General features: G+C 44.3%; 1 protein-coding gene across 3 annotated transcripts in view; it reads left to right on the top strand.

Annotated features, from left to right (window-relative positions):
- The first annotated feature begins 538 nt into the window (after positions 1–538).
- The window catches only part of ubap1 (ubiquitin associated protein 1), a 32,552-nt gene continuing 13,435 nt past the window's right edge, over positions 539–19,655 (top strand). For all 3 annotated transcript variants that reach the window (XM_084316578.1, XM_084316580.1, XM_084316579.1), the window contains exons 1-6: positions 539–689; positions 8,071–8,114; positions 12,929–13,059; positions 13,645–14,451; positions 15,481–15,639; positions 17,969–18,070. In XM_084316578.1, the coding sequence (XP_084172704.1) occupies positions 8,078–8,114; positions 12,929–13,059; positions 13,645–14,451; positions 15,481–15,639; positions 17,969–18,070 (1,236 nt within the window). In that variant the 5' untranslated portion in view covers positions 539–689; positions 8,071–8,077. The remainder of the gene's footprint in view (positions 690–8,070; positions 8,115–12,928; positions 13,060–13,644; positions 14,452–15,480; positions 15,640–17,968; positions 18,071–19,655) is intronic.

Genomic DNA, 19,655 nt, shown 5'->3' with positions numbered 1-19,655 from the left:
TGCTTTTAGCTTGTCAATCAGAATGGTGTGATTGACAGTGTCGAAGGCCTTTTGTAGGTCCAGCATGACCATGCCGCAGTATTTGCCCGCGTCCACCTCTTGTTTGATGTGGTCGTTCAAGTAGAGAAGGCATGTGTCAGTGGAGTGGGATGTTCTGAAGCCAGATTGGAATTCGTAGATTAGATTTTTTTCCGCGAGGTACTTTTCGATCTGTTCGTATACTATTTTTTCCATGACTTTCGAGATGGATGTAAGGTTAGGCATGGTTAAGGTTAAGGTTAGGCATTGTTTCGGAGTTGGTTAGAAAGGTTAAGTTTAGGCGCTGTTAAGGAGCTGGTTAAGGTTAGCGTTTGTCTTAGAGAATGGCAATAGACAGCCTATTTCCGCGCTGCCGCGGTCACATGGTCACATTGTCACATTCTTGCACTCCTCCGCTGTTAAAAAGCAACACGCCGTTGGGAGCTGCGTTTTTATTTATTTGTTGGATCTTCTGTCGTCATTCAAGCGAGCAGGTGACGTCAGACAGGAACCCGAGGAAGGGAGGCTGGTTGACAAATCAAGATGGCGTCCCACGATGAAGCAGGAAAGAGGTTTCAATAATAAAACGCTTTTTAGATATATCAGTTTGAAGGAAGGAGTCCTCTCGACGAGACACATACAGGATTTTGGAGAAGACAGGGCAGATACTGGTAAGGACACTGATACGAGGGCTAAGAAGAGTGAATATGTTGGCTCAGTTTATCTCAGGGGCGGTGGCAGAACCACAACACAGGCTAACCTGCGAGCTAAACTAGTTAGCATTCAGGTTAGCTTCTTTCTTATAACGTTGTGTGTGTGATAATAACGTTGACAGCTAAACGCTTAGCATGTAACGATAGCCCAATATAGAAGCTGAGTAGTTGACTATTGCTGCTGGTTCGTCAAATTTGATGTAGCAAACTCACCGGGTTACTAGCTTGACGTTAGCTTAGTGTACGTCGTTACTTGGCTAACGTTACCGTTACCGACGTTAGCGTTAGCTACGCTAGTTAAAGCTACTCCCGTGAGTCATCCTGGACCGTGAATCAACACTTGACTTGCTACGCTATTAACGTGAGTGAGCTAGCTGGCTGTACAAGATGTACTGAGGAGGATCGTCTTATATAAGACGTCAACTAATGTGAAACACATTAGCTAGCTAGTTGCAAGCTAACTTAACACCGGATTTGGGTGTAACTTAGTCGAAAACTACAGAAACCATCAAACTCATTCACGGATGTAACGTTAGTTGGATAGATAACAACGCTTTGTTTTTAGTTTGACCGGTTGCTGGCAGCACCCTGCTGCCTGACGCGATTATCTGCCTTATCATCACCAAAACTAAAGGGCTGGCTCTCTTGCTAAAGCATTGATCAAAACGCTGATGTGAGCCCTGGCCTTTTTTTTTTTTTTAAGTCCACACTAATCAATTCGTGTTGGGCAATTCATTTGTGGTATAAATTATTACCAACCATTTACAACAATACAGCATTTCAAACTACTTGAAGTACATCAGTGGTTGTTTATTTAGAAATGTATAGTAAAAAGAAAATATGGTAACAATGTCAACAGCAACAAAAACGGCCAGATCTTTTGGATCTGTCCCCGATTTTGATCGGATTGCTTCACACCTCAAACAAACTACTCTAGGGTTTACTTGGAAGTGGGTTGAAATTGAAACTACCTCAGACAGGGGGGACCAGGGTGAGACTACCTCAGACAGGGGGACCAGGGTGAGATCACCTCAGACAGGGGGACCAGGGTGAGACTACCTCAGACAGGGGGACCAGGGTGAGACTACCTCAGACAGGGGGGACCAGGGTGAGACTACCTCAGACAGGGGGACCAGGGTGAGATCACCTCAGACTGGGAGACCTGGGTGACACCACCTCAGACAGGGGGACCAGGGTGAGACCACCTCAGACGGGGGGACCAGGGTGAGACCACCTCAGACGGGGGGACCAGGGTGAGATCACCTCAGACAGGTGGACCAGGGTGAGACTACCTCAGACCAGGGTGAGACCACCTCAGACAGGGGGGACCAGGGTGAGACTACCTCAGACAGGGGGGACCAGGGTGAGACCACCTCAGACAGTGGGACCAGGCCCCAGGGTGAGACCACCTCAGACAGGGGGACGGACCTGTCTGACCACCTCAGACAGGGGGACGGACCAGGGTGAGACCACCTCAGACAGGTGGACCAGTTTGCAGATGTTTGACTTTGATGTGTACTTCAGTTCGATTCCGGAGTTCACACCAACTCAAACAAACCACATCAAGGGGGGGTAAATGCTCGAGGCTGGTCTGTAGGGCCCTTGGTGACAGATTCTTTTGGGGGCTCATGGGATTTTTTGCAGAGAAATTGCATCCACAATTTAAATTAGTTTTATTTAAAGCTTACAGCCCCCCCCCCCCCCCCCCCCAAATATCACAGTGAAATCAAATCACCATGGATAAAGTGTCCTGGGACGCTATTGGCTGCATCGAGTAGCTCCAGGATTTGTCTCTTGGTGATGTCAACAGCTCCCCTTCACTTTACAAGCTCTGCGCATGGAGATGAATGGTCACTGTGTGTGTGTGTGTGCATGTGAGAGACTCGCTTGTGGCAAGTACAGAGAAAATGTTTTTCCTCTATGTGATGACATGTCTAAGAATTGATTGCGTGATGAGAGGCAAGACTCCCAACTAGGCCTGCCACGATAACACATTTTGCTGGGCGATTAATTGCCCCCGAAAATATCGCGATAAGCGATATTATTGCGACCGGTTAGAGATTTTTTTTGAGAAATTTATTTCCCAAAACTTTTATTTTGAAGCCCACCGCTCCGTCTTTTCCGGTTTAAGACTTTTATTTTGAAGCCCACCGACCGGACCGGAAGTATTGTTGTGATTATCCTAGCCGACAACTTGTCTCGTCCGGTTGTGTTTTTTAGTTTTAACGTTAGCTACTAACGTTAGATGCAGCTACTACAGGCAATCAACGATGAGGAGGAAGCGTCAAAGCAGTATATAATAGAATAGCTGTGGTGCGTAGGCACTGCAGCACGACTCGAAAACGACCCGTTATAATAAATTAATTCATGTTTAACTTGTCCCCGTCTCCAGTGCTTTGACTAGCCCCACCCGTTCATTGTAAACAATGATGCATGTAATTGTATTAACGTTATTCTGTGTTATTCTAACGTTACACTACAAATAACGCTACTTGGTTAAAAGGAGCAACACTATTGAGAAATGTATTAAGCTATATGTGGCGTTGCTACTGCCCCACGGAGCTCCCGTGCTGTGCTCTGTAGTAACGCCAGCGGCCAACCCACACGGAGAGAGACTGCAAGGGGCACTGGTTCCGCCTCATTAAAACAAACGCGCAAATAGCAATTAATAGCGCCCGTCAAAATCATTGCATTCATTTTAATTATCGCGGCAATTAATCGATTTATTGCTTATCGCGGCAGGCCTACTCCCAACATACAAAGTCGACATTTTTTTAAGAAATCTTTTCCAGGAGGCTTCTTTGATATTTCTGTCTGTTACGGACCCAAGAGAGCTAGTTTACTGCATAATGTACACACAGCAAGGGGGCTTTTTCCAAGGCCGGACAGATCTACCACCACCAGCCCAGCAGACGGAGTGAGCCTCACTTTTAAGTCTCATCATAGCCTGCCTAATTATTATAATAATTCATAGAATTCCTTAAAATTCAAGATTAAGGACACCATACAAATTCTCAGCATTTAACCCTTTATTCGCCAAGGACGAGTTTCCACGTCATTCTCTGCCATGCGTAATCTGCCAATGATGCCGTAATGAATGACATTTTTTCATTTAGGAGCACATGTGCTCCTTGGGGAAAAGGTTAGCGTAGAGCCCTGTCGGATCCAGATGACGCCTCAGATTCTCCAGAATGGTGTTGTGTGTTTTGTTGTCACAGACTCCTCCATGAGACATAAAAAAAAATACGACACACTTTGCAATTCAACTTTCATGCCTAAACTATGTGTCATACTGTCAAGTCACAGATATTCCTTCTGGCTTTAAAAGACTATTTTTAAATGCTGCCGCATGCAATTGCGCAACAGCCAACGAGATGCGTGCACGCACACACACACAGGGGAAGTGAGAGATGCCTCTCTTTTGCAGCCCTTTGCTCTCTAGTAACAATGACTAAACCATGATTAGATACGATTCCTGCATAAGGCAGCAGCAGTGCTTCAGAGACGGGGAGGGAGAGAGATAGTGAGCGCCTGCGCTCTGTCGTTTCTTTTCCCATGGCATGTTATCAAGACACCTCACCTGTAAGCAGCCTAATACTGTTACTCTCACTCAAGTAATACAGAACAAACCACACTCTGTGTTGTTGACTCATAAAGGAAACACCGTTTTGCTTATCGTACAGGACGTCCGTCACCTCACCTGCCGCTGATGCCGGTCACTGATACCTGCCTCTCAGGGCTGTTCCTGACACAATGTTGAGCAAGCAAATCTAGTGAAAGCCAGCGAAAAAAGGTGGGCCAAAAAGAGCCTCAAAGGACAAGGATTCGCTGAGATTCAAGATTCCATGACTATGTTTTCCAGCTTGTTCAGCGATGGACTCAGAGGCCCCTTGAGATCCACTGGTCGATTGAAAACACATGACTGCCCAGTGCCCACCTGTAGAGCCATATGAAATCCGTTTTATTATTTTCCAAATTCCATTTTATTTTTTCCCAAATTCCATTTTTTCCGTTTTTAATATTTCAGAATTCTGTATTTTGCCTTTTATGCTCATTTTACCATCAGAAATAGTGTCTAATAAGTGGGAATGAATAAATGTCCACAATTGAATAAGATATAACAGTCCATTTAATGTTTTTAAGTGCTGCAACTCAGAAATACAGTTCAATTTTACACAATATTTTTCAATTAATATTGTGACAAAATAAAAATACATTTCAAGTGTAAACAATAGATACAGCTAGCTACTACTGACATTATCACAATGACAATGTCAGTAACCTAGCTATATCTATTATATTGTGATGAAATTTAGTAATGCATAATTTAGGCACCTTTAGTTTAGTTTATTTCGTTTATAAAGGACGGTGTATAATGGCAATCGTTTGCATTAAACAAATGGATGGGTGCACTAGATTTAGCAAGAAGCTATCATTTCCATCTATAGTCCTATGTACTGTAACGTTTCATAGCTATTTAAGTTTATTTAGATTATAAAGGGCAGTGTATAATGACAATCGTTTGCATTAAACAAATATGGGTGCACCAGATTTAGCTAGAACTTCTAGAAGCTATCATTTCCATAGATAGTCCTATAACGTTACATAGCTATTTAAGTGTATTTAGTTTATAAAGGGCAGTGTATAATGACAATCGTTTGCATTAAACAAATGGATGGGTGCACTAGATTTAGCTAGACGCTAAACGTCCTAACGTTATAGCTATTTAATCACAATAGTGTCGCAAGTGTTTTTGCGGGTCCAGTCCACGGAACGTTGACAGAATTAGCAAAACACCTTATCACCGGAGGCATAAAAGTCATTAGGATACTGTTCTGCTCTGAATTGAGGGCTTATTGTGGAATTGTTTAGCTTCTTGACGATGTTAACACTGAAGCAGCCAGACGCTTGAGCACCGCGGCTGTGTTGTGTGTAACACGCTGTAGAGTCCCCGCCTCCCCGGTCGCGTGTGCACCAAACGTTCCACCCAAAAACGAAATTTCAGTCCAGATTAGGCCAAATTCTGCAATATTCCACGTTTTGCAGTTGATTCCATTTTTATTGGTTAATTCCGCGATTCCGTGAACGCGGATTTCATATGGCTCTAACCTCTGGTGTTCAGGCTACTAGGCTAGCTAGCATTCTAGCAATTCTTGGAACTCAGGGCTGGCTACTGTACCTCAGCTTGTTGTTCAGTTTGACTCACTATGGAGCTATTCTTCCTCACCAGCTTGTTAATTTGGACTCTATGGAGCTAGTCTGCCTCACCAGCTTGTTCATTTTGACTCACTGTGGATGGAGCTAGTCTTCCTCACGGGATCATCCCTATGTTCCTTGGGTCCTATGTTCCCCGGGTCCAATGTTCCCCGATTGATTGATTAATTGATTGACATTTTTATAATTTTTTATTATTTTATTAATTATTAATGTCTGCCTTGTTTCGAACTGGTAAAGCTTAGGCCCTCTTTCGAAGTTGGTTAAGGTTAGAGTTTGGAATCAGGGCTGGTGGTCTAAAATTTTCAATCAATCAATCAAGCGGGGAACATAGGACCCGGGGAACATAGACATGCTCCCTTCCTCACCAGGCAGCTTGTTCAGTTTGTTACCGTCTCTTGAGTTGGTGTATTTTGAGCCGCTAAGCTAAGAATGTTATAAAAAGCTTGTAAAAAAAATCTCTAGCTCTAATAGTTTCACTGTGCCGCTGTTGGGAACTTTCTTGGAATGTGTAGTCTGCAGCTCTGTGCTTGATGTAGCCTGCAGCTCTGTGGTTGGTGTAGCCTGCAGCTGTGCTTGATGTAGCCTGCAGCTCTGTGGTTGATGTAGCCTGCAGCTCTGTGGTTTATGTAGCCTGCAGCTCTGTTGTTTATGTAGCCTGCCTGTAGTAGACCAAAAATAACCAGATTACCCGACTTCAGATGCAAATCGGGGGTACAGTGAGAACCAAACGGAGAGCAATTTGGAACTGACGTGACTTTGTGATGCAGTGTCGTGGCTGTTTTCAGTGCAGTGTCCAGATAAAGAGGGCTTTCATGACTCGACTGGCTGCGCACAGTGCGCAGACAGGACTTCTCCTTGGACCAATTTTGGAGCTCAGAAGGACAGTGTCAGAGCCTGCCATGTCGGACAAAACTGAAACGTCAAAATGCAAAACTCTTGCTCTGTGGGCAGAGAGCTCCAGCCTGGGCTGCTTTCAGTCTCTTGCTCTGTGGGCAGAGAGCTCCAGCCTTGGCTGCTTTCAGTCTCTTGCTCTGTGGGCAGAGAGCTCCAGCCTGGGCTGCTTTCAGTCTCTTGCTCTGTGGGCAGAGAGCTCCAGCCTGGGCTGCTTTCAGTCTCTTGCTCTGTGGGCAGAGAGCTCCTTCCTGGGCTGCTTTCAGTCTCTTGCTCTGTGGGCAGAGAGCTCCAGCCTGGGCTGCTTTCAGTCTCTTGTTATGTGGGCAGAGCGATCCAGCCTGGGCTACTTTCAGTCTCTTGCATCATTGGGTGGATCTCGGAGCCACATTTGCTTAATTCTTTAATTCTAGCTTTTTCTCCCTCTCCTTCATATATATATCCATATGTCTGATTATACCTGCAATTATCCTTCTTATACCTACCGGTACTTATACACCTGCATATAACCATACAACTGCATGATAGCATACAATAATGCTGTAATACCGTATAATGTATTTATTCTTACCATAGGCCTATATATATCTATCCACATCTGTGTCTGTACATACCTACCTATAATCCTTTTTACATATCTGTAGATACTATATCTGTACATGTATCTTACATACTCTTACTGAGTGGCCAGTATGACTTACTACCATAGTGTCTTTACGCCATCTTTGTTTACATCAACGCTGCTTCTTAAACTTACATGGCTACGTCACAGCCAAGAAAGGGAGCGCTGGATTTGTGTAAAACGCCCTCTTCCTAAACCACACGCTAGCAGTCGTACCACAGTACTGGCAAAACGGGAGGAGCCTACAGTCAAAACAAACGCCCTTCATCCCAATTCACCCACACGCATTTTTTTTACCAAAAAATATATTATGTTATTGGAGCTATCAATAACGTTATCGGGTTTATCGGGATGACGTCATAATTGCTGATATCGGCCCGATAATTATCGTGCATCCCTAGTTCTTAGTAGTACCGGTATCGGTTCAAATGTGAAAGGTACCCATCCCTAGTTCTTAGCACAGGCTTATCTGCTACTTCAACGGGACATAGGGTTTATTAAATAGCTTGCTATTTGAAGGATAGGATCTTACTGTTTTGCATGTAATGGTACATTTGCATGTCAAATGTTTCCCTCGCTCACTGTTGGCCTCTGTGTGTGTGTTTTCAGAGTCTAAATGGCTGCGAGGAAGTCTGCTTCAGATATCAACAATGGTGAGTGGCTCTTCCTGCTCACATGCACTGCACGGGTGCTTTTGATTTTTAGCGTAGTGGTTAGAGGTGTAACGATGCATCGATCCTAATGTGATGATTCAACTGCATCGATTTGAAAATGCTAGAATCTATTCTAATCAACAAAAAAAATGAATTTTATGTTTTTCTTTTTTGGTGTATTGTTTTTATTGACCTATAGTCCATTCATGCTGAGTGAATCAGTTCCCCCAGCCACATTTGTGTATAAATTATTTTTGGGGAATTAACTGATAGAAAATTAATCGAAATCGTGGTCAAATGAAGAGATTTCATGATGCATTGAATCGTTGCCTGAAGAATCGTAATCGAATCTAATCGTTGTGAGGTTGAATCGTTACACCCCTAGTAGCGGTGGTTCAAGGTTCCACGGCGCCTCTTTTTTTTGATCCACCTTTTCTCCCATTTTCAATTTTTCTCCCATCCCAATTTTCGTATCGTCCAATTCAACCCTCCCCTGTCTTTGAACGCTGTTTCATGCCTCCCACAAGCCGGCTGCAATGTGGACTAAGTCATACGTGGCACGAGTCCCCTCCGATACTCGAGGTAACAGCAGTCGCATCTTTCCACCTGCGCGGCTCGATCTTTCAGCGTCAGGGGTCTGGGCTTTGGAGGGGCCCCGCCCCCGTCGCTTCCTGATTCTACTGCGCAGGCACACCAACCGACCTGTAGGAGTCGCTGTCCACAACGCCCGATCCCCACCCATCAGTTTCCCTCCCCCTAATACTGCCAATGTGTATTAGTGCGGACGACCAGCTAAACTGAAAGCAAAAACAAAACATCTCTCTCCCGTGGAGCTGCTCGGTACTCGACAGTTGGTGACAAGAAGAAGAATAAGATAATATATTCCTTTATTGAACCCCTTGGGGGAATTCAAAGCAGCATGGGGGGGGGGAGGTACAGTACAGGTATGGGCAGGGTAATGGTAGAAAGACATAAATATAGGCAATAAAATTACTTCTGAATATAAAAATACGAGAAAATTTACATTGTAAACAATATATTTAACTGAATATAAAGATATGAGAACAAATAAACGTTATACAATATAATTAACTGAATATAAAAATATGAGAAAAATAAAAGGTATAAACAATATAATTAACTCTTAATATAGTAATATGAGACAAAATAAACAGTGTAAATAAGTTTCAAGTTTCTTTATTATTTGTCACAATAAAATACAGATATTTTACGATGAAATGCTTGTTTCTGTATGAGCCCCTGAGTGTGCTTCATATAGTAAATAAGTAGGGATGTCCCGATCGCCTTTTTTTGCTCCCGATCCGATTCCGATCATGTGATTTTAAATATCTACCGATTCCGATCGTTCCCGATCCGATCTTTCACATTAGTAATCAATTTTGACGCATTTGTCAGAAACTGGCGGAGCAAGACAAGTCCCTCTGTTGGCTATAGTCCCTGGAGGGGCGCGAGCGCGGCGGCTCGTTACATTCACCGTGAGAAATGTGCTTCATGAGAAATATTAAAAGTTTCAATATATGTTTGCACATTAGTATACATTCAGTGTTCGACTTACGGTCTGAAACGCCGACGATAATCCTTTAAGTCACAGCAAATAAATGACGTTATCCAGGTGAAAAGTTAGTCTGAAAAGTCCGCCTCCAGGCTCCAGCCTGCTGCTTCATGAGTTGTTCCTCCACACGGAATGTCGTCCTTGCAAACATTGCAATTGCTGTTGGACTGGCTTGACTTTCTATTTTAAAATGCTTAGTTCCAACTTCCAAACCTCTAGCTGCTCAAGTGAGTGGATAACAGTGTTTCGGGAACGAAGTGTTGTACTGTTGTTGTTATGTGAGCGTGTAGCCGGTCTAAATTAAAGGGAATGTGTTTGTTGCAACGGTGTAAATTAAAGCGAATGTGTTTGTTGTGGACAATTATTCTGCTCTGTGTGACAATAAATACATTAATGATATATTATATGTAATTTAAAACCAAAACTAAGGCCTCCGTATGAGTTTAAGACGTGAACATGGTCATGTTTGTTGAATAAAATTATTTTTTATTTTTTTTACTGCAGATTTTTATTAAAAACAAATCCGATCCCGATCCTCTGAAAAGCATGTGATCGGCGCGGTTCACGTGATCGGATCGGGACATCCCTATAAATAAGTAAAGAGGAATATACAATATACAATACAGAGTAAAAATTAGTAACGTGAGGTACAATGCAGAAATGAGGTACAAAACTTAAGGTAAGGTGCAAATTCAAATGAGGTATGAATGTAGTGCAAATCTCTTTAATAATAGATAAATATAATGTAGTGTTAAATGGGTCCATATAGTGTGAGTGAATGGGTAAAATGTGAGGAACAAAATTGTAAAGCACTTTGGATAAAAGCTGCTATATAAATGCAGCCATTTACCATTTATATAATTAACTCTGAAAAATAAACGGTGCAGATGAGGGTCTGTATTCTTAGTTAACTTGCTAACATTGCCTTTATAGCAAATAGACTGTGTTCTAAAGTCCTGGGCCCTCATTCATCAACGTGTGTTACGCACAGATATGTGCTTAACCTGTGCGTACGACCATTTCTAAGCAAAGAGTGGGATTCATCAATTTCAACTTGAACTTGACTTCGTGCTTATGTGTACGCACAGCTCTGAGCACACTTAGCTGACGCCCAGTGGTAGAATATCGTTACTACGCACAAGCGCTCCTCAGTACATGCATTCGTTCCAACGCGGAAATAAAGACACTGGCGCGTGTTCTGTATGACTCCCGTAATTCATTATAGTTCATTGTGAAATAGCGATATTAGTGTAATTATTGTCAAACCCTAAATAGCATGTGGAATAGGTCTTTCTCTCCGAATGAATGCAGGTTTATATATATAGCGTTATGGGGTGCACTGACTGCGCTCGCAGGAACTGTTTTCAGAGATAGCATCAGATAGGGATGAATGAGGGGCAGTCTAATTGCAGAGAGAACATAATATTAACTAGAGTCCACTACCCGAGACACCTCCTGCATTTGTACCGCAATTTGGGACCCAAATTGGAGCTATGAGCTTAAAAGCTTTTCCGTGCTTATTTGAGAAGGTCCAGCTGCAGAGCCGGAGAGACAGACAGCAGAGAGACAGACAGACAGACAGATAGACACTGTTCCACAGTGTGTGTGTGTGACCACTAGTCTCCTAGTAGAGACCCCCCCCCTCTGGACCACCTCCCAGTAGAGACCCCCCCCCCCCTCTGGACCACCTCCTAGTAGAGACAAGTTTTCTGACATTTATGTTTATATATGCAAATGAGGCACTTCCCCATTAAATATGTGGACATTTATGGATGCAATAAGGCAAAATGAAGTAAAATGAACAACTAAATGTGTGTTATTGACTAGTTTCATAGAAGACATGTTTAGGAAGCAAATATAACAAAATCTCAAAATCAACAAAAAAAAGTATATTTGCCTATTCACACCTGCAGTGTCTCGCCTTAATCCTCATCTTCGTCTTCTTCCTAGAGAAGTCTCTACTAGGAGGTGGTCCAGAGGGGGGGGGGGGGGGGGCTGAGTCTCTACTATTAGACTAGTAGTCACACACACACACTGTCTGTCTGTCTGTCTGTCTGTCTGTCTGTCTGTCTGTCTGTCTGTCTGTCTGTCTGTCTGTCTGTCTGTCTGTCTGTCTGTCTGTCTGTCTGTCTCTCTGCTGTCTCTCTCAAAATAGTATAAGTGCTATCTTGGCCCTGAGAGTTGCTCTCCGGCTCTGCAGCTGGACCCTTCTGAAATCAGCACGAAAAAAGCTATAAGCTTATAAAACGATTTAATATGCTAAACTTCGTTTTAAATTCCTTAATTCACTTTTGTTTATTTCATAAAGACTTTCCCGACATAATGCTACCTGCCCCGACCAGAAATCCGTGACTCTGTTGCGATACAGATGAATTATCTACTCAGAAAGCTTATAAAAGATTTAATATGCTAAACTTTGTTTTTAAATTCTTTAATTCACTTTTGTTTATTTCATAAGGATTTTCCCGACATAATGCTACCTGCCCCGACCAGATCCGTGACTCTGTTGCGATACAGATGAATTATCTACTCAGAATAGTATTATAAAGTGGCTATCTTTTATGCTGTAGATCACTGCTGGTATGTGCGTGCAGAACCTTTATTTCAGCGGGGACTGTAGTATTTATTTGACGTTACTGTACAATATATGTGTATTAAAAGACGGAGCTGTCTTTTATTGTATTATAATAATTATTAATATTAAAAATAAATTAATAAAGGCATTCTTATTCCAGCATGCATTAATGACACTAACGGGCAACGGCAAAACAGTGGTTAATGGTCTTTATTAGTGTTTGCGGTGTCCAGGCAGCAATGGTCTTTTAGGAAGTTAATAGATATAATATCCGACAGTGTACAACACCCTTGGTTTAGTCCATTCTTCCACATTTCATGGGGGTGTCCATTACCGTATATGGTTGATCGGGGCGGTTTTGGTATGCAAATACGTGAAAGTGTGCACAAGCCTCGGCGCAGGGCCAAGGTGAGATTCATCATGACAGGTGTGCGTAGAACCTGCGTACGCACGTGTGGTGAATCCCGTTTTTTCTGTGCGTGCACTGATTCTACATTCTGTGCTTACATGTGGAAATAGAACATTTTCTACGCCACGTTGATGAATGAGGGCCCTGGTTCCTCGCCTTGTGTTCTAAAGTGCTGATTCCTCACCTTGTGTTCTAAAGTGCTGGTTCCTCGCCTTGTGTTCTAAAGTCCTGGTTCCTCACCTTGTGTTCCCCTCCAGGACCCATCAGCTATCTTGATGACGTTCCCTTCAAGATCAACGACAGGTTCCGCTGCCCGGCCAAAGTGGGCCTCCCCATCGGCTTCTGCCTGCCGGACTGCAACGGCGTTCAACTTCTGGCCGACATGCAGGTCAGTCCGGCCTGGAGACGGTTAGGTCACTGCAGCAGGGATCATCGATTAGGCTTTTATACTCACCGGCATACGTATTATTTACTTTAGAATTGCCTGACTGTGTCTGTGAATAGTTAAATACCTGCTTTGGACAAGAGAATGTATTAGTGTGAAGATTATTCTGTCCCAACAATCCCAATGTATTCATCTTGGAAAGATCAAACTATATTCGGGGCGACTGTAATCGGGAAGATTCCCCGCTCCTCCCGGGCAGCGTGTCGAAGTGTCCTTGAGCAAGACACTTAACCCCTAATAGCTCCCGAGGAGCAGGTCGGCACCTTGCATGGTCGCCTCCGCCATCGGTGTGTGAGTGAATGGGTGACCGTGAGGAACAAAAATTGGAAAGCGCTTTGGATAAAAGCTGCTATATAAAGAAAATGCAAAATTTTTGTCCAACAATGTACACATGCTTCTTTGACGTATTCATCTTGGAAAGATCAAAACTGTATTTGACGTATCTGCAGTTTCTGCCACGCGGCTGTTACGTACCAGTCGTGGTGTGTTTGTCATGTCGCTGGCTCTCACCCCGTCCTCTCTCCACAGTACGACTTCTCCCTGGAGAGGAGGAGTGTCCGCTGGGGGGTGGAGTTGGCAGAGGCCCATGCAGCCGAGGGCCGAGCGGAGGAGGCGGCGGCCAGGCAGGAGGCCGAGGAGTACTCGTCCCAGGACGCAGACAGCGGGGGAGGGAAGAGGCCTCGGCCTGCCGCCGAGGACCAGGAGCCTCCGCCCCCGGCGCTCAACCCTGTCCTGGCCGGACTGAGCAACGCCATCCTCACCCCCTTGCCGGCTGGCCCGGCCCAGAAGACTGAGCCTGTTACCCCCGTACACTGCCTGAACCTGGCGGACTTTGAGCGGGAGGAGGACCCCTTCGACAAGCTGGAGCTCAAGACTCTGAACGATAAGGAGGAGCTGCGCAGCATCCTCCAGAGTCAGCCTCAGCCGCCTCCCGCCGCTTCCCCCCCAGAGATCACCCCCCCGCTGGGGCCGGCGTCGCGTGGCAACAGCCCCTCGCCTCCCAGCACCAACACCAGCCTCTCAGCCAAACCAGGCTTTGCCCACAAACCCAACGGCTTGGTTGCCTTGCTGGACATGGACAGGGCCGCGGGTCCCGGGAGAGGGGGGGCGCCGGACACAGACGATCGGCCCTGCAACATTCGCTCTCTTTCCTTCCCGAAGCTGTCGGACCCCGGTGACAATGACCGTGCCCCTTTGGGGTACAGCCCGCTCTCTGTCCCTTGCCCCGCCCCCAGGCGGAACATAACCAATGGCAGCCCGCCGGCCCTGCCCAACGCCCATGTCATCGTCTCCCCGGAGCTGCCCGGCCACACCAAGAACGGAGCACCAAAACAGGTGAGCCTTAGTCTGCAGCTCAGTACTCCGCTCGCCTGCCTGGTGAGCTACATCCTTCAGAGGGAAGCAACCGTTGTGATTGGAGGATCAAGAAAAGAGTGCAGCGTTTGAGATTCTAGGTTTTGATGAAGTTTGGTATAAAATTGAGGGGTTAGCAGTGAAAATCAAATGAAGGAAAGGAGAAAGATGTTAAAAGGTTGTTGCAGAAATTGTAACATCAAATGTTTTTGAGTAAACCCGTTTTACACACGCTGTCCTGAGCAGAACCCGTTTTACACACGCTGTCCTGAGCAGAACCCGTTTTACACACGCTCTCCTGAGCAGAACCCGTTTTTAAACACACGCTGTCCTGAGCAGAACCCGTTTTTAACAAGCTGTCCTGAGCAGAACCTGTTTTTACGCACGCTGTCCTGAGCAGAACCTGTTTTTACGCACGCTGTCCTGAGCAGAACCCGTTTTAACACACGCTGTCCTGAGCAGAACCCGTTTTTAACACACGCTGTCCTGAGCAGAACCCGTTTTTAACACACGCTGTCCTGAGCAGAACCCGTTTTTAACACGCTGTCCTGAGCAGAACCCGTTTTTAACACGCTGTCCTGAGCAGAACCCTTTTTACGCACGCTGTCCTGAGCATAACCTGTTTTTACGCACGCTGGCCTGAGCAGAACCCGTTTTAACACACGCTGTCCTGAGCAGAACCTGTTTTTAACACACGCTGTCCTGAGCAGAACCCGTTTTACACACGCTGTCCTGAGCAGAACCCGTTTTACACACGCTGTCCTGAGCAGAACCCATTTTACACACACTGTCCTGAGCAGAACCCGTTTTACACACACTGTCCTGAGCAGAACCCATTAGCTGAGCCAGATAATGGATAATAAACATTCCTTGAAAGTTTGGGAGGGGACATAGCAGCAGTCATTTAGAAATTGAAGACTTGCCAATGCTGAATGGACCTGATGAATGTGTTGCGAGAACAGCTTCTTATAGAACCTGTTGACACATGCCCCCCCTCCTCTGTCTCCCTAGACCGTCCTGGGGGCGGGGCCTGCTGCGCTGCCCTGCGGAGGCGCCCTCCTCAGCCTCACGCCCAGCGAGCGGCAGTGTGTGGAGACCATCGTGGGCATGGGCTACTCCTACGAGGGTGTCCTGCGGGCCATGCAGAGGCAAGGCCAGAACGTGGAGCAGGTGGGACCCGGGACCAACTCTGCGATACTGACATCTTACCTCACTGTTCTTTATTAAATTTAGGCTTTTTTTTTTATTTATTTATTTTATGTGTGCATAGATATAGACATTAAATCTAAATGTTACACTTCTCTGTCTTGGAATAGGATGGGAATTAATCGGGTCCTATGTTTTGTGTAACTATAACCTTATGATTGGAGGAGATGGGGGAATTAGCAGGACTAGCTGGGGATTGTTGCCTGCCAGATTCTATATTTAACAGTTGATTTCAAACGGTGAAGTGGAATCGGTCAGCAGGGTTATAGGCAACGGCATGAATCTTGTTCTAATAAGATAATAACTTGGAATATTCCCTTGAAATGTAAAATTGGTACATTTGATAAATTCACAAGAGCCTGAATAGGATCCAACCAAGAACGAAGAGGCGATGATCAAGCAGGTCAACAGTATTGACCATATTCACAGGATGGAAAGGAATGCCAACCTGAGCATGACTGAGCAAAATGGCCGCTGTGTGAATGAATGATAGAAGGATTTTATTTTGGTGTCTGGTCGTTCCAACACCGCCCATCCCTCGCAGGATTATTCAGACCAATGCCGTCACGCTGACGCACAAATGAGAAAAAAATGATTCTGTTTCACATATGGCTGCCTTGTGAATATGGTCAATAGAGCCATCCTGTTTTACATATTCTGACACGTACCGTCTGTTCTGGCACGACAATGTCATAGGGTGGTGATCTATGGTAACGCAGAGTCAAAGAAACAAACCTTGTTGTGTCTTTTTACTATTATGTACCCTACTACTATCATGCTAATATGTCTAATGCTACTATACTTATACTACTACATATCATGCTAATATGTCTATACTACTATACTTATACTACTACATCATGCTAATATGTCTATTCTACTATACTTATACTACTACCTATCATGCTAATATGTCTATACTACTATCGTAGGGCTGTCTTAAATACTAAGTGTAAAATTTTATTTAATTTTTTTGCCTCAAATGCATCTCCAAGGGAATATCCCTTGGAGTTGTACACGACAGCGACGCCACACAAAACATTAATAAGGCTATGCCTATGCTGCTATGACTAATGTGTTACCAAGTTGGCTAATTTAATTGTAAGCATCTGCTTTTGTAGGTGCATTGTCTGATATAATTATAAATTAAATATAATATAATTGTTTGCTTGATAGACGAAGGTTGCAACATAATTATTAGGGATGCTCGATATTGGCTTTTTTACCGATACCGATATACCGATATTGTCCAACTCTTAATTTCCGATACCGATATCAACCGATACCGATATATGCAGGGTTCCCCCCCCCCAAAAAATGGAATAATTTCAGGTAATTAACATTACATATCTCTTGTTGTGGAATTAACACATTATGCATACTTTTGACAATAAAAAAATTCAGAATTTGTTCTTACTTGCTTGCCTGGGTAAATAAAGGTTATAGAAATGTAAAAAGAAAATTGAAAACCGATACCGATATTTTCCGATATCACATTTTAATGCCATTATCGGCCGATAATATCGGACATCCCTAATAATTATGTAATGTCATGTCGTTGGCTGTGAGAGCAGCCCCACTGCACCCAGGCAGCGCAGCCGAGTGAAACCTTGTTGGCTGCGTCACAGTCACGAAAGGGGCTACTTAATTAATTAATCCAATCCACTTTATTTATAGAGCACATTTAAAAACAACAACGTTTACCAAAGTGCTGTACAAGTCCCACAACATAAGATAAAAAATTAAAATAAATAAATAAATAATAATTAATATATATATATATTTTTTCTCGAAGCTTCGAATTAAAATCGAAGCTCGGCCCCGAAGCTTCGATTGCCAAAAAAAAGCTTCGAAGGTCAGCCCTACTACTATGCTACTATACTTATACTACTACATATCATGCTAATATGTCTATACTACTATACTTATACTACTACCTATCATGCTAATGTCTATACTGCTACCCGTCATGCAAATATGTCTATGCTACTATACTTATACTACTACCTATCATGCTAATATGTCTACTGCTACCCATCATGCTAATATGTCTATACAACTGCTACTATACTTATACTACTACCTATCATGCCAATATGTCTATGCTACTATACATATACTACTACCTATCGTGCTAATATGTTTACGATACTATTTGACGAAACAATGTCATTGACCCTTAGCTGCCAGAGATGTACCCTTCCTGCTGACTTGTTCAAAACAAATTTAAGTCACTTTGGACAAAAGCGTTGGCTAAATGCATAGTTAACCTGTCTTCGTGATGTGTCTTCAGGTACTGGACTATCTTTTTGTCCACTCCCGGCTGTGTGAGCGGGGCTTCGATGCCACCGCGGTGGAGGAGTGCCTGGAGATGTACCAGTGTTCTGAGGAAAAGGTATACCGTACTTTTCGGACTATAAGCCGCGGCTTTTTCCCCCATTTTTCGACCCTGCGGCTTAGGCATAAAAAAAATATATAGTTTGTTTCCTGTTGGTTGTCAGTTAAGGCATGGGTAGGTAGGGAATTTATTTTATTTTATTTTTTATTTTATTCTTTCCCACGGCGACTATGGATAGGGAATTTCTTTATTTAATTCAAATGTTCACAACAACATGGATGCATGTACTCTGCCAGCATGTTTAATATCCATAATACTGCGGCTAATCTATGGATTTTTACAGCTAACTGGGCGCACTCCCTCAGCTCTGTGACCGTCGGATCAGACTCCTAAATCTGCTGCAGCAGTGCACGTCAACCACGTCAACAAACCATTACTGCAAGAGTCTAGTGTATGAGCAGCTCAGGGCTCCTCTTTCAACATGCTGCCTATCTACTGTACCCGGCGCTGCTAACTGGCTAACGTTATGAGAGCTAACGTTGCTACCTACTATACCCGGCGCTGCTAACTGGCTAACGTTATGAGAGCTAACGTTGCTACCTACTATACCCGGCGCTGCTAACTGGCTAACGTTATGAGAGCTAACGTTGCTACCTAATAATGGATTGGATTTATATAGCGCTCTTCATGACACTCCAGTGACCCCAGAGCGCTTACAGAGTCTATTATTCATTCATACACAGTCATGCCCTGAGGCAGACTCACGGAAGCGTGGCGAATAATCATCGCCTACGGCCCCTCCGACCTCCACCAACATTCATTCACATGCATACACATTCATACGAGGCAAGTAGGTTAAGTGTCTTGCCCAAGGACACAACGGCAGTGGGATGGGCTTGAGCGGGATTCGAACCACCAACCCTTCGATCATTGGACGACCTGCTCTACCCCTGAGCCACGCCGCCCCACCTACTGTACCCGGCGCTGCTAACTGGCTAATGTTATGAGAGCTAATGTTGCTACCTACTGTACTCTGCGCTGCTAACTGGCTAACGTTATGAGAGCTAACGTTGCTACCTACTGTACCCGGCGCTGCTAACTGGCTAACGTTATGAGAGCTAACGTTGGTACCTACTGTACCCGGCGCTGCTAACTGGCTAACGTTATGAGAACTAACGTTGGTACCTACTGTATCCGGCGCTGCTAACTGGCTAACGTTATGAGAGCTAACGTTGCTACCTACTGTACCCGGAGCTGCTAACTGGCTAACGTTATGAGAGCTAACGTTGCTACCTACTGTACCCGGCGCTGCTAACTGGCTAACGTTATGAGAGCTAACGTTGCTACCTACTGTACCCGGTGCTGCTAACTGGCTAACGTTATGAGAGCTAACGATGCTACCTACTGTACCCGGCGCTGCTAACTGGCTATCGTTCCTGTTTAAACAAAAATGTTAATAAATGGGAGCTTCCTCAAACAGCCATCTCTTTCCCGACAATCCCCTCTGTGCACGAACCCTTACATATGGTAATTAAACATTAACCCTTTTCTCGCCAATTACGTGTTAAGACGTCATTCCTCGCCATGCGTAATCTGCCAATGACGTTTTACAGCGTCTTTGAGATCAATATTTCAAAAAAAA

Source organism: Notolepis coatsorum (assembly GCF_963971535.1).
Source record: "Notolepis coatsorum genome assembly, chromosome: 6".
Lineage (NCBI taxonomy): Eukaryota > Metazoa > Chordata > Actinopteri > Aulopiformes > Paralepididae > Notolepis > Notolepis coatsorum.
Note: the sequence above shows the minus strand (reverse complement) of the source record. Positions and strands in the feature narration are given on the sequence as shown.